At 39.7% G+C, this 13,222-nt stretch overlaps 1 protein-coding gene across 3 annotated transcripts in view; it reads right to left on the bottom strand.

Moving 5' to 3' along the window:
• Window positions 1-13,222, bottom strand: part of SH2D4B (SH2 domain containing 4B) — a 60,417-nt gene that overhangs the window by 46,855 nt on the left and 340 nt on the right. For 2 of the 3 annotated variants that reach the window (XM_053948859.1, XM_053948862.1), the window contains exon 1: window positions 11,849-12,032. In XM_053948859.1, the coding sequence (XP_053804834.1) occupies window positions 11,849-12,032 (184 nt within the window). Of the gene's footprint in view, window positions 1-11,848; window positions 12,033-13,222 lie in introns of those variants that run through there. The other variant, XM_053948860.1, reaches the window with a different exon arrangement.

Below are 13,222 nucleotides of genomic sequence, written 5' to 3'. Positions count from 1 at the left end.
AACCATAGGACTACAAAGGGCACTAGATTAGATCCTCACTGAACACATTTTAATAGTTATTTACGTTACCTGACTTAGTGTGGTTTGGTCTTTTCCTTCTGCTTTTATAAATACAACTGTCAAATATTATAAGCATTTTAGAGGTTCGTAATAAGGAATTTGTAGAAACACCTCTTATGCATCAATTTATATATTTTATTTCTTGCAAGTTTCTTGAAACTGTCGTCCACAAAAGGAGGTTCTGCCACAAAGACCATTGCCAAATGAACAGTGGATTTATTTCAAAGAATTCAGACTACAAAGCCATAAAGGGTCAGCAGTTTGCATCATTCCCTGTACATTACAGTCCCCTAGATTTCATCCTCTCACCCAAACATTGATACGAGAAAATCGTGCACCACAACATATCTTCTAAAAGGAATCTTGTCTCATTTGGAAATAAAGAAATGGACAGAGCACCATTTTCCTAAGTAGTTTTTCTCCAGTGTTCCCATAAGAGTTAAAAGAAACCTGCCTTTGAACAGGCACTTTTCCTCCATCTCTCTCTACCAGCATCAGCTTAGCTACTCTCACCTAAATCTACCACTTGTTCTGTGTGAGGACATATCCATTTAACCGGATTAAGTTTCCCAATGCACAATCAATAAAGTGTTTCTGACATCCCGGGCTGAAGGCAGAAAACTGCAGGAGGCAGTGGAGTGGGGCTGTTGACAGCAGCAGTGTCAGCACCAGCCCACACTCACAAGTGTTGACAATCCAGACTGAAGGCAATGAACGGATCAGATCTCATCATGAAAGCTGATATTCTATATCAAATTTGAAAATGTAATTTATACGAATCCCCAGTGTTGGCCTAACGGTACTAACTTCAAAGAGGGTTGGAAATTTAAGCTAATAGTGTTTTCCTTCAATAACTCTCAAAAGCATTTGCTCCTTCACAGTCTATCAGATTATGTCTCAGGTTATAAATGTGAATGTATTTCATTGTGGTTCTTATTCTGTACATTGTGTTCCTGTCAACACAGCATTTATTTTGAACTTGTATTTTTTGGATACAGCATTAGAATACCATCTGCTGAGACCTGACTGGCCATATCACTACTTGCCTGCAAGGTTTTCTCCTACTGCATTTCCTGGTAAAGTATCTTGAGAAGTATGGAATGATTACTCCCAGGAGTACTAATTCCATAAAACCAAAGGCAGTTTTTGTTTGAAAAGCACAGCATGTCTTCTTTCTTGTGAGAAATCTGAATATCCTAGTTGCTCTCCTTTATTTAGTACTTTAAAGAAAAGATTGCAAATAACACACCTTGTATTAATTGATCTGTACCATAACTGGTAGATACAAAATACTACTCCAGCTCTGAGACAATTTCACTATTTCTGTTCATTTATGACCTTATCAGTGGGAACCAGGAAGGAAAAAAATATATATAATTTTTCAGGTAAACAGACAAATTTCGTCTTTGCTTCTCTCAAGGTTTTCTGTGCCAAAGGTTTATTAATGTGTTTCTCAGAGGCACAACTTATCCATTGCAACCCAGCCCAATAAAACAAATATCTGATTTGTAGACTTGTCTTGAGAAATTGTTCTTTCCTCTTTTAAAACAATGGATTTTTTTTATAAAGTTCTAGCCAGTAGATGTATGAACTCCTTTGAAACCATCAGTATTGTTAGTTCAGCACTACACACAGTACAGAACTCTACTGTATATGCATGAAGTGCATGTTCAAATATAGTCAAAGCTGAAAGATTTGTGTATTAAACAATCTGGCAATTTTAACTTTCAGCATTAAACAGATAGACCCGCATATTTTTATAATTTTAAAATAATTCAGCTTGAGCATAGATCCCTTAATTCAGATTTCTCTCTAGAAGAAGGCTTTTTCACATCCAGCTACTGAATTTACTTCAAGAAATGACTCCCATGCAAACCTTCCCTTAAACCTCTGCTCCCATAAAGCTGCAGCTGGGCTTTACTGTACAATCTGATCATAAAACTCAGTAGTTTCTTAGCACAAAATAACGTCAAAAATGAACATGCAGGAAAAAAAAAAAAAAAAAGAGCACCTCAGAGAAATCTGGCACTGTGAAAGCAGAATTTCTGCCATACAAAAAGTCTCTGCAGCCTTCAGAACCATATTCACAGTGAGAGGGTCAGTTCTTCTAGGCTAATGATATTTTAAACTACAGAACCTATGGCAAGATGAAGAAAGTCCAGAATATTATTTTCCCTAATACCTGTAGGAAACTAGTGTTGTCTGCTTTACAAGCAGAGAATTACCACTATTTATGGCTGATTATAACGAAATAATTTCTGCTTTAAAATGTCTCTCAAGTATTAATTTTTTTCTGCAAAATAAGATGCTTTGTTAATACACTTTATTTCCAAATCAAAGAGAAATACACAAAAAAGAAAACTTCAACTAAATATAAAAGGAAGAGACAAGTCCTGACTAAACAAATTTGAAACGTAGATGAGAAGGAGGCAAGAGAGCCTAATGCTTCCTGCTCAGCAGCAGGCTTCTGAGCCCAGTCACAAAGCCTAAAGCAGTCAAGAAACAAAAATTAAACCTCTTGAGCCCTGGTCTTGTGCCTTGACACAAAAGTACTTTTTTCTTCTTGGAGAGACTGTGGCATGCTGAAAATAATAACCATTAGGAAGCAGTGGACATCAACATTAGTCTGGTTTGGAGAGTAGAAATGGAAGTATTTTAGAAACAAGCACTAAAGGAAAATTTACTGAATAATTTACTAGGTGTTCACCATCCCTACTCTGCCACCATTTTTCACCTAAAACAACTTTGTAGCACCAGAAGAAGACAACAAACTTTGAAGTTCTTTTCACCTGAAGCTCATGAATCAGTATCTCACATGGAACTCCTCTAAATCTACACCCACACTGCTTTGAGACCAGTAAACTGGCTTCTGGCTCCTTACTCCAGACAAATGCCAGGTCAGAAAATGCAAAATCAGGTCTCTCAAATTTGCAGCACAGAGGGATCACAGCAAAAACTTTTTTGGAGACCTAAAGCCAGAACCAACTGCAACTCAAGTTTGTACATATAAACACACAGAATCAAAAATAAGACCAAATCATGTTTTCTATTTGTCTGTCTATTCTGTCTGCACAGCCAATTCCATACCAGCAATGAAAGTGTAAAACAATGCCTGGAGCGCAATCAGAAACTCGAGCTCTCACCTACAAGAATTCCAAGGCTCTGCCAGCAGCACTCCTGATCCCACCCTCAGAGTGCTGGAGTGCTACCATGAGCTGAGCCATGGGGCACCACAGGCTGCTCTGGCCTCTGAGCTGCCCCAGGGCCAGCGAAGCATTGTCACCTTGTCACTGCCATGGCCAAATGCTGCCAAGGAACACCAACACTGCCTGGATGCCTGGAGACAGAGAGAAGCGCCAGCACGGGGAATCCCAGCTCAGGCCACACTGGGTTCCAATCCTATCAGCTCAGACCTCCACGTTGTGTCTGAGGCTGGGAACAAACAGAGACACGCCGAGGAGACCAGAGCCCCACACTGCCTCTGCCAGCTGGAACAGAGGAGATGAGCCACTCACTGCGTTTAGGAGTTCTATGGGTTCTTGGCCTCTTTTTTTATCTCCAAATAAAAGTGCTTTGGAATTAATGGTAATTAGAGCAAATAGAACACTGATGAAGTCGGCTTCCTTTCTCCAAGCTTGGTCACCATTGCTTTAACAGTTAGAGAATGCCCAGCAGCCCCTTTTGTGATCCATCCCCAGCATTTACATGGGAGCTATTCCAAGGAGCTAGAGGCCTGATTTGGTGTCGGGATTCCCAGCTGTGCCATCACCCAGCCTGCCTGCTTAGTCCAGCAAAAGGACAGAGAGCACCAAGCACCCTCCTGCCTTTCTGTGGTAGGGAATACCACAGGGTGTAAATTCAGAAAATTATGTGATCACTGATTTATAATCTCAGAACCACAGGACAGCATTCAAATTCTGCTAAATGTTGTAGTAAAGAATCTGCTATTTCCATGAACAGCCTTGTTTCTCTGGGCTTCCCACCATAATTCTCCTGCTTGGAAGCTACAAAACTCTGCAGTAGCAATTGACTGTCCTTCCTCACCCGCTGGGAAGCTTTGCAGTCACACAAGTATCCTTTGACTCTCTACAGAAAACATCTCTATTCTTTTCTCTCTCTGGGCTAGAAATAAACTCCTGAAATTTATTATGCATTTGAAATAGGCTGCATGTGCATTAAAAGCTGATCTGCCTGATCTACTTTTGCCATGGAGAGCTAAACCATAGCTCGTGGAGTTTGCTGTGTTTGTAGGGTTGTGGATTTTTTGTTCTTTTGCAATTCAAATATCTGGTATACTCTGGTCTAAGCACAATGTTCTTTATTTGAGATTTCTTGGCTTTCCAAGCAAATTATTTTTATGGCTTCTTTAAAGTAGAGGTTTGAATTTTGTTAGTCTGCAGGGTAGATGAGGTTCCATTCAGTTTCATTTAGCTAGAGGACATGTGTTAGAAGCTCATTGATTAGGATGAAAATTAGGATGTGAGCTTTAGGCTGTTCTCAATTCCTTGAGCTTCGCCAACATAAGTATTGAATTATCTTTTTTTTTTTTTTACAAACAGAATTTCACTTCTTTCTAAGGAGAAAACCTAGGAAATTACTGTGAATGTTTTCAAGAGACTATTCAAAGGACAGAATGCACTTATCAAAACAATAACTGCTGTAAATCCATTAAAATATACAGAGAAGAACTAGATGGTACTGAGGAAAGTAATGAAAATAACATCATCCCACAATAAACTGAAGAGCTACAATTAATTTTTGCTCTGCCCCTGCTAATAGTCATGGGAGCATAGAATCCCTCTCTTCCCAAAATACCTTCAAAAAACCCCCCCATTTCAATTCTTAGAAGAATGGGGGAAACATCTGCCCCTAACATTTCAATTTACACACCTTTGAATTTCAATGCTGTGTTATGTGCCTTTCTATTGAGGGGAGGATTTGCAAAGGCAGAAGGAAATTCAGCGGATTACATTAATATATCAATAAGGGTTGCAGGATTTCAGCACTGCTGAAAAATCAGCCTTTTATGGCTCTCCAGCTGCTTCCTGATCATATAACAAACTCAATCTTCTGTTTATGGAATTACAGCCTGTTACCATGGAAATAATTATGCTGCAATAAACCCCTGCAGGATCAAATAAAGGAAGAGTGACTGAAGAGAGCAAATATTAAGGGAGGAAACAGTTAGTCACGTAGGACTCTGGTAATTGACAAATGTAGCAGGGATAACTGTACACAACACTCAAAGGTAAGTGGGTTTACATTAGGACATGGTATGTATATATGCAACATACACACAGGGGTTTGCATGTTAGAAACCAAAAAGAAGAGAAGAGAAAAGAAACACAGAAATAAAATACCATTTAAGCTGCATCTACCCAGTATGTTGCAAACAATTTTGTGGCTCCCTGGCCAAGGCACACTGTTACATATAACAATTTTGTAATTGGCCCAATTTCAATCAGGACATAACATTCAAAACTCTTTCTTAAAGACATTCTTCTAACTCCTTGTACAATCTAGAGGCAGCCTCTTGTCTGTCCACTTTAATGGCTGACCCTCTTACTGTAAACAGCATAAAAATATAGGTAAGCATCAGAGGAAAATTGAAGGTTTAAAAATAATTCTCATTAGTATTGCTCATCTGAGATTTTTTTTCTTCATTAAAAAATTTCAAGAACACAGCACCATATTTTCTGATTCTTCATCCAAACTGAATCTTGTAAAGTGTAAAAGCTATATAGAGGGCTTGGTTTCTCTCACCGACCTATCACAAAGCTTCCAGGTTTTCCCTTTGAGAATAAAATAAAACCAAGTCTGCGTGGCTGCTTCAGGGTCTGCTGGAAACTCAAAACAGGAGGATAAGGGTTCTGTGTCACAGAATGAACAGGGAGCTATGGATCATTTTCTGCACCAGGCTCTCCTGATTAATGCAGCATGCCTGGTTTACACTGACTCTTTTTGTCAGGCACACAGGACCACGGAAGCAGGGAGAACTATACCCTACAGTGAGGCTTTTTAGCACCACAGCAAACAAGTGGACTCAAAGGTTATTGAACTGCCATCAGTGTCTGACTAAATCCACTGCTGACTTGAACACATTGAGTTTTCCTGTACCTTCCAAATCCTGTTCTCAAAATCTGGTACCTTTGTCCTTGAATGTTTTAGTCATTTATGTAAAAAAATGGCAAAATCAGCAAGTAAATATTGAATTAGCTTGGGCAAATCCCATTCTCCCCTTGGCCACAGTTCTGCCCTCTTTCCATATCAAGTATTCATGAGTTTGCAGACAGGCACAACTTCATATCGTTACTGAGGCACAGTATGTGGGAGACAGTCCAACACTGCTGTGTGCAGACAGGCAAAGGAACACGACACTGCAGAGAAACACAGCAATGCCCTCTGTGCCAGAGGCTCCTCTAACCCAGCAGCCTCTCTCAGAGAGTGGCTGATGCCAGATGTCTCAGGAACAGGAGCACTGAGGATTGCATGTCTGCAGGAGAAGGCCCCAGGTAGGCAGCAATACTCCTGCAAAACAGAGAAATCAGCTGCAGGACAAGATACAAAACAAAAAAGCACAGGCTTATTGCTGATCATAGGAGGTGAGAGAAGTCCCTCTGGATTTGTTCTGTCTGGGGCACCTAGGTCATCCAACAGCTGGAGGTCTCTTGATGGCCCCAGGTTCAGAGAAGTGGGTTCAGAAGCTGCTGTCTAACCCTACCTCAGCACTCAGCCACACCAGGCACAGGCCCTGAGCAGCTCAGTTCTGGCCCAAGGTACAAAGCAGAACAAAGCTGCAGGATATCTCAAGCTGCTCCACATTGTAAGTGTTACATTAAAACTTATCCAATGACTTCAAATTAGGTGGCTCAGTACCCTAACAAAAATTATTTTAATGTTCTTGCTCCTGTTCTCTTGTTACTTTTCCATCCGTATCTGAATTGGAAACAAAGGACAGGACTGTACAGAATTCACAATCACGTAATGCCAGAAATTTCAGAAAAACTGAGGTCTGATGTCCCTGGTTAGATCCATATCCAGTGATACAGAGAAAGAAACGCTGAACACTGACAGGAACTTGTCTCCACAGGAGATAAAATCTTAGCTAAGTATTATCAGGGTCTGTAGAGGCCTGAGCATAAATAAGGAATACATTTCCAAGTTCAAAGTCAGAAAAAGTGCCACTGCGTGTCCACCCACTGAAACACATGCTCACTCACTGGCCTTCCTCTGACACTGATGTTTTCTCCAGCCATCCACTTGGTATATTTGAGACACTTCCTTCCAAATAGCATCATCTATTCTCTAATGATCTTTCTAACACAAATGCCATTTAGATAGATAAATTATTTTCTATCCATGCTGTGATAAGTCTACCCTATTTTCTCCCAGCTTCTCTTGTTAAGGACAGGTAAATAAGAGCGTTTACAAATAGCTCCCATCCAACCACCACAAGCTGCAGTTCACAATGAATAAATGGCAGAAATAACAGCAGCAGATCAGCATTGTTTCTCCTCCCACATGACTGTCCTTCAGCTACCTAATGCTCAATAGTTTTTGAGATCTCATTTTGGGAATGCTGGCAGTGCTGGATACTGCATCAGTGTCAAAACTGAAATTGGCAGGGTCCTCTGCTTCCTCCCAGCTCAGCTGTAGTGGCTAAAGGGCTCCTGCCTAATCACATAAATATGTTTCTGTGCAAATTACAAAGCTGCCTGTTAGTCAAATCCCAGAAAATCCCAAGGGATCTTGAAATTCTCTCAGCGATTTTAGCACAGTAGGAACAAGAAAACTATTTTATTACAATGAAGATACGTTCCTGAAACATCTGCCCAGGAGCAATTTGTAAGTGAATTGAAGATGGACCTCCAAGAATTCAGCTCACCTGTGACGCTATTCCAGCACCAGCCAGCAGTGATTATTCAATTAAAGCTACAAAAGATCTCTTTTACATTGAATAAACTCAATAAATGCTGTCATTTTAGGAGGACCTACATGATGCGCAAATTCTGCTAATAATTTTAGGCAAGGTACAATTTATTCAATATCTTCTAAAGGAAATGCTTAATTCTGAAGTCATGTTTATACATTGCTTCCCTTTAGACATCAATCTGTGTTTTTTAACTGGCATTGAATAATCTGAACACATTTCATTCACCTCCAAAGTGAAATAATTCCTTCAACATTGACTCATTCTGATACTAATTTCAATTTTAACCTTTCCTCAAGACACATGGAACCAAACAATTTAAATACAGAAGCAGGCACTGTTTAGCATTTATTGCAGGTGACTAATATTATTTTCATTAGAAATTAAGAATAAGACTACACAGATGAGTACACTATTTAGCTTGCTAAACACTCTCAACAGCTTACATCTTATTTCATGGTTTGGACTTGTTTGTTTTCTAAACAGAAAATTTCATAGGACTGAATAGGACATTTATGGACAACCTGCACTCAGTGGCACTGCTTTAAAAAACAACGCAGATTTGGCACCTTTGCTAGTCAGTTTCCAAACAATTAAAAAATGATCATGTTAATGAGCATTCCCTAAGTCTGTTGATGATTTTAACTCTAGCACAAGGCCTTTCTGACGTGCATATGCCAATCTTTTTGCCCCCAGCTCTGCACTTGTGGTTTCCATAGTCAGCACACTTAAAGCACGAGAACACTTCATCCTTAAGTCACTGTAGGAAATCAAAATTGAACTCACAATCACTGCTTTGTTTTGAAAAATCCAAGCCTTTTGCTGTGCTGCTGGGTGCACACATCCCACTGTAGCTAAGCTCCTGAATCCATGGGGAATTGCAGCAGCTGGGATATAGAACTCTAGATCAAGCAGAAGGCACTTTTCAGAGCACTTTTAGTTAGAGAAGTCTCCATTGTCGTTAACAGCTTCTGCTCAATCTCACCATGTCCCATCCCAAAGAGATGGGAAGAAAAGTTTTCATATGTGGCTATTCAAACTTTGAGGAAAGCAGAAGGATTTGAAAGGCAGTGCTATAAAGATAATTACAGTTAAATTAGTGTAAAATTATTTTATACAAATGCTATGTTGTATTCACAAACAACACACACGTTTTCAGAAACTCAGCACAACATTAGAGATATTGAAACCTCACATCTATGCCACCCTTTCAGGCTACAATGATATCTATAAACTCAGAATAACTCTTGGCCTAAAAAAAGTAGCAGAAACATAAAATATGTCATGCAGCAGAGTCAAAAAAAAAAACACCCACAGATGAAAAATCTCAGATCCCTCAGTTTCAAGGGTATAAAGAACACATAACTGGGGTAGCTTTGCATTTCTTGGTAGCCACTAATTTAAAACAGGAATAAAACCACTCTACATTCTACACTGTGTAGCAGGGGAAGGAGGTCTGGAAATTCACTTATATATTAAAGGCAACTTAAAATCAAGCAGTTTCAAGGCCCAAAAAATTGTCTTCTAGGAAAAAAATATTTTAAGATAAAAAAAATATTATTGGCATCTACTCTGACCCCTTGAGTCTACAGGCAAGACTATTGCACAGTAATTACTATTTTATAGCCATAATTTGCAGTTGGCTTTTTTATCTTTTCGGTTTTAAACAAGAAACCGTCTTCACTGAGAGACCATTTAACATCACATTGTGGAACTATGCAATAGAAATCAATTACAAGTACCTGTACAGTTAATGATCAGCACACCTGAAAGAAGTTATATTTTCTAACTCTGGTGAACATCAGTTCATGAAAGTAAAGAAATATTTCCAGCAGAACCAGATGCCTGACTTGCAAATCTGATTCCAACAGTTCTTCACTACAGTTCTAAAGAAAGTAGAAATTTCCAAACAGTGGGCAAAAGTCAAACCTAAGCAATACCTTTAATTGGCAATTTAAGAAGGAAAAATGGAAATGGGTTTTTGTGAAATTTAACTCAATGACTACCTTTGTCAGAGCAAATATAATTTATAGGGTACTCAGCTGCTCTCCTTTCTCCAATTACTTATTAATCAGAAAATTACTTACCCAGAAAATGGTCTCCTGTAGTAGGAAGCTGAACAGGTTTAATGTATAATTTATATATGGAAATGTAGGTGTCAACACTGTGACAATTCATCAGATAAATATTTTTGCAGTTAGAGTTTTCTGTATCTGTCTCCCTCAAAGAATGAGCATGACACAGATTATCTCAATGATATGATGTTGTTTTGGTATGTGAAGCTGAACTGCATTTTTAATTTTTTCTCAGCTACGAATCAATCAAAATGAACAAGACTTTTGTGCTGTATGAGAGAAGCTGTTCTGATGCCATCCCTCTCAAGAGGGCCATTCACAGTTGAGAGCACTAACATGAAAAAACTAGAAATTAAACATCCACCTTGCCATCTGTGAGAGGTCATTTTCAATTCCTACTATGGCTGATTAGGGTGTTCTGGACATTCCCCCCTCGGTTTAAGGCTACTGTTGTAGCTTAGTCCAGTCATTCCATGCAGGTCTGTGCTTCAAGTGAGTCTTGGAAAATAGTTTTGCTTTGAAGCACTTTTCTAATAATAGTCTTTGAATTGATAACTATCTGAGGGGCACTTTGTAAGGTTCAGAAGCTCTAGATATTTCAAGTCTGACAACTGAATCCAACAATGTCTCTGTATTGGGGTGTTTCTACCATGGGTGTGTTCAAATAAGCAACATTTGAAATGCTGACTGCAGTCCCATAACCATTACAGAGCTTTCTCAAAATCAGCTACCAGAAGTTATTAGAAACGTTGAATATTCAAGCTTTAATAGATTTTAAGATATGATAAGATCTTTGGCAGGGAAATGAGTGGTTTACGTATCTCTGTGACATCTCCTTGTTGAGTGAGGAATCACTGTAGTTACGTTTCCAAGATGAAAAGCTTTTCTATCTTATCTTACACCAGCCTAACGTCTTCATCCTATGAATGGGAGAAAGAGCTGGAAAGGCACTTACTCAGAGAAAAAAGCAAGGAATTAAGTATTTCTGTTTATTTGAAACCACTTGGACCCAAGGCCAGTCAGATGGAAAAGACATTTGGAGAAGTTATTTTCTGATGTTTCTTCCATCACTGTCCTATTCACTTTTCAAGTCAACATACACATGCAGCATTCATAGCAGCCTCAGGGAGGAGCTCCATATTTTAACTACATATTGTATGCAAACACAATTCTGGTTTCTTCTCTTTGGTTTTGGTTGTTGGCTTGCCACACTATTATCCTATTCTCTAAACAATCTCTTGGAGACTATTTACTAATACAGTTGGAAATTTAGTCTCATATAGTATGGCTCTTTAAGTATTACATTTATTCACAAAGAGCCCTTTATAACAAGCTCAAATCCATAAAATTATTTCCTACTACAGCCAGATGGAAATATTTAATGCCAAGTCAAGAAACTGCAACAGCACAGGCTTTTGCCTGACCTAGAGTGAGGGGTGAGGATGTCAAGTGATTAAAAAAAAAAAGTGTTAAGAGTAGAGGAGAAACTTGGTCATAATACATCAGTTACCACTGACAGAACATCAGCAGTGACTCCTGACTGAAATAAGCACTTCAAAACAATTCCCCTTACTCCATCACTACAATACTCCCAAAACAAAGGACCAGACTGGAGATACAAGGAGCAGGAACATGTTGCTTTTGCAGACCCAGACTGTCATTTTGCCCATGAGGACAGCTGGCACTCAGCCTTGCAATCTCTTCCAGATGCCTGCTGCACCACAGCTGGTGGCAAGCCCACCATCCCCAGCTCTGAAGTATAGAAGGAGGTCAGAAATCTTACTCTGGTTGCGCCTTGCTGTCTTTCTCAGCACAGCCTCCTCCATTCGGGCTTTTTCTTCCCTTTCCCTCCAGCGCCTCAGCTGCTCTTCTCTCATCTTGTAGAATAAGATCTGCTTTTGCTCTTCGTTCAGCTCTGCCAGGAGCTCAGGGTCAATATACATATCACGCAAAATTTGCTGCAGCATGATGACTCAAAAAAAAAAAAATTATAAGGAAAAACAAAATAGAGAGAGAAACTTGCTTCCAATTATACCCACTGCAGTGACAAAAGCCCACTGATGGCACTCCAGAAAGCAAACTGCAGCAAAGGAGTGCTCCCACACCTGCCCGCCCAGGAGAGGTTTGATTCCTGCTCTGGCCCTTTTGGTGCAGGCATATTCTGCTCCTTGTCTTGACAGGGACAGAGTTCTTTTCTTATCTCATCCTCCAAATGTAGGGACAGGTGTCAAGTGAATGTAAGAAAAATGAACAGAAAAGGCTAGGGAAAAAACATATAATGAAAAGGCTGGGAGAAAAAAGTAAAAGTCACTTGAGTGCTCCTGACTGCAAGCCAGTAAAAATAAGGGATTCTTGATTGAACCCAGCAGCTTTGCTCCCTTGAGCAGAAGAAAATCCAACATAGAGAGTCTCAGAGTTTCAAGTCAAGCAGTTCCCTTCAGCAGCAATACACTCCCAAGGGTGTGAGCGTTGCCCGGGGTTTAAAGTGATGTCATGGTTAAAGGTATCACCTACACCAACAATATCCATGTCACTTTGGGAACTGATCTCTCCTGATAAGAGAGGAGTTTGCATATTATTTCTCAGTCTAGCCTGTTAACCAGTCTCAACAGAGTAAGGCATGTTAGAGGTCATAGTTGCCTGGTGTTGACAAATACTGTCATGCAGTAAATTGACTAATATGCTTCTAAAATTAAAAGCAGATGTTACAAAAGCCACAAGAATCTTGTTATCACTTTATAAATAAATCAATATGAATTAAACAAGATTAAGTTCTCAGCAATTCACACAGGCTATGCAAGCCCTGATGTTAATTCATTTTCCATGTGGTGGCTGGAGAAAGTTACAATGCTGCTCTTCCAGGAGATTATAGCTCTTTACTATGTAACAGTTTTATCAAAATCAGCAAAAATAATATTTCAGCACTAGGGCCAACAGCCACTTAGTTATGTAAAAAACCCAAACCAAACCAAAGCCTAACACACTAAAACGCAAACCCTCTGGATTAGGGAGCCTATTTTCCCTGGGCAGGGGCTCAGCTCTTCTGGGGAGGGAGGGCACACTGTGGGAGGGGGCTGCTTTGTGAGACAAACCAAAGTGTGGCCACCCAGAAGCACAACTAAACACAGATCACATCAGCAAGCTGAGCCACATCCCA

This window comes from Vidua chalybeata, chromosome 8, assembly GCF_026979565.1.
Source record: "Vidua chalybeata isolate OUT-0048 chromosome 8, bVidCha1 merged haplotype, whole genome shotgun sequence".
NCBI classification, from domain to species: domain Eukaryota; kingdom Metazoa; phylum Chordata; class Aves; order Passeriformes; family Viduidae; genus Vidua; species Vidua chalybeata.
Note: the sequence above shows the minus strand (reverse complement) of the source record. Positions and strands in the feature narration are given on the sequence as shown.